The sequence below is a fragment of the Penaeus japonicus genome, unplaced genomic scaffold, assembly GCF_977035675.1.
Source record: "Penaeus japonicus unplaced genomic scaffold, GWHDUDI00000001_assembly GWHDUDI00000011, whole genome shotgun sequence".
In the NCBI taxonomy this organism is placed as follows: Eukaryota; Metazoa; Arthropoda; class Malacostraca; order Decapoda; family Penaeidae; genus Penaeus; species Penaeus japonicus.
The window spans coordinates 34829346-34834345 of NW_028234413.1; the positions used below are offsets into that span (position 1 = coordinate 34829346).

At 52.1% G+C, this 5000-nt stretch overlaps 1 protein-coding gene across 2 annotated transcripts in view; it reads right to left on the bottom strand.

The window, feature by feature from the left end:
- Nucleotides 1-5000, bottom strand: part of bou (glycosylphosphatidylinositol anchored membrane protein boudin) — a 20425-nt gene that overhangs the window by 6877 nt on the left and 8548 nt on the right. The window contains exon 2 of one of the 2 annotated variants that reach the window (XM_043029649.2): nucleotides 1827-1991. In XM_043029649.2, the coding sequence (XP_042885583.2) occupies nucleotides 1827-1991 (165 nt within the window). Of the gene's footprint in view, nucleotides 1-1826; nucleotides 1992-2439; nucleotides 2587-5000 lie in introns of both variants that reach the window. The other variant, XM_086542009.1, reaches the window with a different exon arrangement.

Below are 5000 nucleotides of genomic sequence, written 5' to 3' on the forward strand. Positions count from 1 at the left end.
TACAGCTCCTTAGGCCGTGGTGCTATAATCCCATTGCAAGGCAGCCTCGTCGCAGCAGAAACGCCTCATCGGCAGCCGCTCCCGAGACAGGGCGCATCAGCTCCCATAGCGTCAGCACTATCAGCTCCGTCAGCAGATCCTTTCTAACGGCGAAGAATCGACCTGTTGAGGGAGGAGGGGCAGCAGGCGGAGGGAGACTAGACCGAGAGGCTCTAAATGCCAGCGGTCGACGACATTGTGTCCCCGCTGTCCTCACGAGCTGGGCATAATGAGGGGAAGCGATTGAGGGGAAACTTGTGGAATGATGAGGAGGGGGAGCAGGAGGGAGGGAGGGAGGGAGAGGAGAGAGAATGAGGAGATGGAGAAACGGGTGAGGATTTAGACGAATAGAGGATAGGATGGGAGGGATTGAGGGAGCGAGGGAGGGAGGGAGGAAGATAGGAAGGGGAAAGGAGGGGAGGGGAGGAAAGGAGAGAGAGAGAGAAGTGGGGGAGGGATGGGGAGGGAGAGGAGAGGGAAAGGGAGGGGAGATGAGAAGAGGGAATGGGAAGGGAAGAGGAGGGAAAGGAGAATGGAGGGGGGGAGAAGGGAGGGAAAGAGGGAGGCGAGGTGAGGGAGGGAGGGAGGGAGGGGAGGGAAGGAAGAAAGGAAGGGAGATGGGGAGGGAGGAAAGGAGAGTAAGGATGAGCGAACGCCGTAGAAGAGGTAGAGGAGTGGGAGATTCCTAGAACTCCTATTCCTCTTCAATAAAGCAGCGTCGAAACATAATCCCCCTGACATCAAGCTTCATTCGCTCGGTGTCTTGTAATCCTCACCCTCACCCCCACCCCCTGGCCTCCCCTCGGCTATCCCACCGGGTGACTCCAGGCCGCATCACCCCCCCCCCCTTACTCCTCCTCCCCGATGTGCTAGTTGCATGTCCCCCGCGTCATCTACCCGCAATTATCTTCCGGCAAGCGGATGTCCCTAGCAGCGGCGGCGGTGGGCGGGATGTCCACGGGTGTCCACGCCCTCCTTGGGAACGTGCTCGGAATATACGAAGGACGAACTCGAGGGGGCTACAGCGCCCTCGCTCTCGTTAGTCGGAAGTCGAGCACGCTATTCGGTGGAAACTAAAGGTGTGTAGGCTGTCTTGGCAGCTGTGTGGATGTGTGTGTGTGTGTGTGTGTGTGTGTGTGTGTGTGTGTGTGTGTGTGTGTGTGTGTGTGTGTGTGTGTGTGTGTGTGTGTGTGTGTGTGTGTGTGTGTGTGTGTGTGTGTGTGTGTGTGTGTGTGTGTGTTTGTATTCATGTGCAGGTGTATGTGTGTGATAGTGTGTATGGGAAACACTGAAAATAAAGAGCGTTAAACACGCATGCCATGCATTATTTAACAATCTGTGAGACAACACTTCATTCAAGTCACTAAGTCAGCAACAAGACATGCAAGTCAGTGATTATCATGCAAAGGGATAATGAGGACAAACTCACTGACACGAAGAAGAAACTACTGTGAAAGGGGAGAGGGTAGGGGGTAGGGGTAGGGGGAAGGGGCTGGGAGATGGGAGATGGGAGATGGGACGGGTAAGCAGATGCCCTCTTTGAGGGTGGGGACGGGCATGGCGTCGTAGGGGCTTCTGCCCAGAGAGGAAGGGGAAGGTTGGGGCTAGTGCCAAGCCGCGCAAGAGCAGCCGCATTCGGTGTAGTGCCAGACACTAAGAGCAGACGGTGGAGGCCGGCCGGCCCTTGGACTAGCGGGGACTAAGGGCGGGCAGGGGCGGCTCAGCTAACAAGTGACAAGTGCAACGGCAGGGCGAGCGGCAGGGGCAACGGGCACGTCCTGGCCAACCTTCGAACATGCCGGTGGTCTTGACGCAGAAGCGCGCTTCGAACACGTGGCTGCAGGACTCGGGCTCGAAGGACGCCGCGCGCCCCTCGTGGTATCCTGGGCGGAACTGCTCCGGACAGAAGGCATCTTCGCTGCTCGAGCACTGGTAGCACTCCAAGCAGCTCGCTGGAACATACGTTACGCTTGACTGAATTTATGCTTCTGAGCAAGTGGTTCGCCAGGCACAGCGTCCCGCCAGGTTGCTCCTGGCACCAGTCGCCCCATCGCCGCTCCGGCCGTACGCGCCCCTCGCTCAGCGCTGGCCGCCGGCGCCCGTGGCTCCAGCGCGGGAATAGCGCCAGAGGGAGAGCGCCGACGTAGCGCCGGCAACGCCTGCCGATGATGGGCCATGGAACAAGTTTGGAAAGACGTGTGTCATTTGAGAAAGGGGGGAGAGAGAGAGACAGAGAGAGGGAGAGAGAAGGGAGCAGACTGATGCCGCTGCCACTAGATGAAGTTAGCCACAAGGAGTCGCCTGCACCTGAGAAACACCGTTAGTAGAAAGCCACCACAGAGAGCTACAACTAGAGGTCCGCAGGGGTCCGCCGGAGGGAGCCCAGGGAGAGGCCCCCACCTTCGAACATGCCGGTCATCTTGACACAGTATCGCGGCTCCTGCAGGTGGTTGCACGGGAACGAGAAGAGGGAGTGGTGCTGCGGCAGCGCCTCGGCGCACGTCCTCTCGTGCGTCGAGTTGCACTGGTAACACTCAATGGCGGCGGCTGCGGAGGTGGGGGAATGGATTGGGTTAGCATGATAAGAAACATATAACAAGTGGAAAAACACCTTGCACACAACAGAATTACCTGTAGGAAGATACGTAGAGGAATAAATTTATGTTACCTTGAATATAAGAGTCTCTGAATAAACAGTCATCCAAAATACATATCTATACGCAAAGCCCTTAAATGCACCTGAAGTATTAAAGATTAAACATTCAACTAACAAACTTTACAATCCTGGCCGGGCAAGCCTCGGCAGTGCCGTCCCTGCCTCCCCTAATCTCCGGTCAGCCTCCTAGGCCTCCACTCGATCTCCCATCTCCCCACTCACCTCCTCTCCCTACCTGATCCTTTCTTCCCGTTCCCCTCTTCATATTTCCCCCCTCTCGTCCCAGCCCTTGAGAGGCAGGCGAAGGGCGTGGCGCTGTGTGATGCCCACCTCCTCCGTCCCACTTGAGAGGCTGGAGCACCTCTGGAGGGCGAGGCGACGTCTAGCTCCACTCTTGCTGCTCTTTTCCTCGCTGCGTTTCGAATTTCCTTCCTTTTCACACTACTTAAATCTGGCCTCTATCCTCTCTTTTTTTTTAACTTTCTTCAGCTTATCTATTTCTACCCTTTGCTTTATCTATCTCCATTCTCGCTTCCTCTCAGCCTATCCTCACTCCTCTTGGCTTTCCCTCCTCGCCCCTCGTACGCTCCTTGCCAGTGGCCGTTTGATGCCCTCACGAGTCCGTTCAGAGACACACCTTTTCCTCTTAACGGTGAACAAAACAACGAAAGAAAAACAGGAAAACACACAAATATACCGAAGGCTTTTTTTTTCCTATGTCGCTTTTTTAGGACACGAAGAATCAATAGGCTGTAAAGGCCCTTGTGTGTGTTTCCTGTTTTTTTTTTCCATCGTCGTTTTTATGTATTTATTTATCTATTTTTACAAGATTCGCCAGCATGTAGCTGACCTGGGTTGTGCGTATTTTAAAAAGTCGATCCTTTTCGTGCTGGTTATACATCCGCTGGCGTGCGGAAGGATGGTACCGGTACGTCAGTGGAGCTTGCTAGGCAGCCTGCTTGAGATGCTGATGAGTCGGCGACCGGGAGAACTCTGAATCGTTGTTTACATTTTCTTTTTTTCGGCACGAATCCTTCCTCTTAACTGACTCAGCACGATGTCATCTCCCTTTCTACGTCTGTCGACACACTGAATTACTTCTTAAACCCCGCCTTCGTATCGGCCTTATTGCCTCAGCGAAATCAATAATTTGATCCAAAATATGCTAACTTTGTCGTTCTACTAAATTGTGCTCGTTGAAATATCGGGTAAATTGACGGAGCACTTTGATCTTCGAGCTTAATGGATACTTGTCGAGAACTTTTTCAATGTAGCGTTGATAGGTTCACGTAATCATACTCGCAAACAACATCCCCTCCCGTGGAATAGGTATGAATGAGAAAGAATAATTCCCTAATGCAAGATATACAAATAACACTTCGATACTGCATGTTTATCAGAATTACGTAATTCATCACGTGATTCTGACGCTAACGTTAATTCACATATCATGCAGTGTGGACTTATCCATTCCCATTCATACCTTTTCGCCATTTGTCTCAATGAACATCCCCCCCCCCCTCACAATAGGCCTACATTCTTACCCCGCCCCTCGACTCCCTTCGCTCCGGTTCACCTCTTCCTTCCCTCGCTGACACTCGACGCCCGAGGCCAGTGGCTCAGACAAACGTGAACTTCCGGCCTTTCGCAGCCTTAGCGACTGCAATCTTCCGAGGGAGTCTGACTCACACCCGGAACACGTACCATACACGTTGGCAATTCCTGAAAGATCGGAGGTTCGACTCTCCTAACGCAATGCTTTTGCAGGTTCTCCTCTCGCCCGATCTTAGGCTAAACAATTCTATTCTTGTAACAATCGCTTTACGAGATAACTTTCTTTTTCGGACATTATTGTTGTCATTATCATTATTACTATTAACATCAGCAATAGAAGTAGTATCACACATTACTAAAATAGATCGCGAGAATTTCTTACATTTTGGGTAACATTAATTTCACTAAATAAACTCATCATTATTATAATTATTAGTAGTATTATAGGATCGCAGGAAACGCAGGGCACAGGGAAGATCCCGTTAAACTACCGTTCCTCGTACTGACATATATTAGGCATTACACATCGTCAGCATATACAAGGCGCAGATGTTCCGCTCGACATCGTAATATATTAAATGTAGGATCGTAATGCAAGTCGAGAGCTCCATTAGGTTCTCATAACCAAGTCTTATTTCTGAAAAGTGTTGTCAACAGAGGCGGCTCTTCCATTCTTGGCCGAGACTTTGAGAGCGCATTAGCTTTGTTCTGGAAGAGAGGCGAAAACTCAGGGTAAGATCCGGCGCCTCGC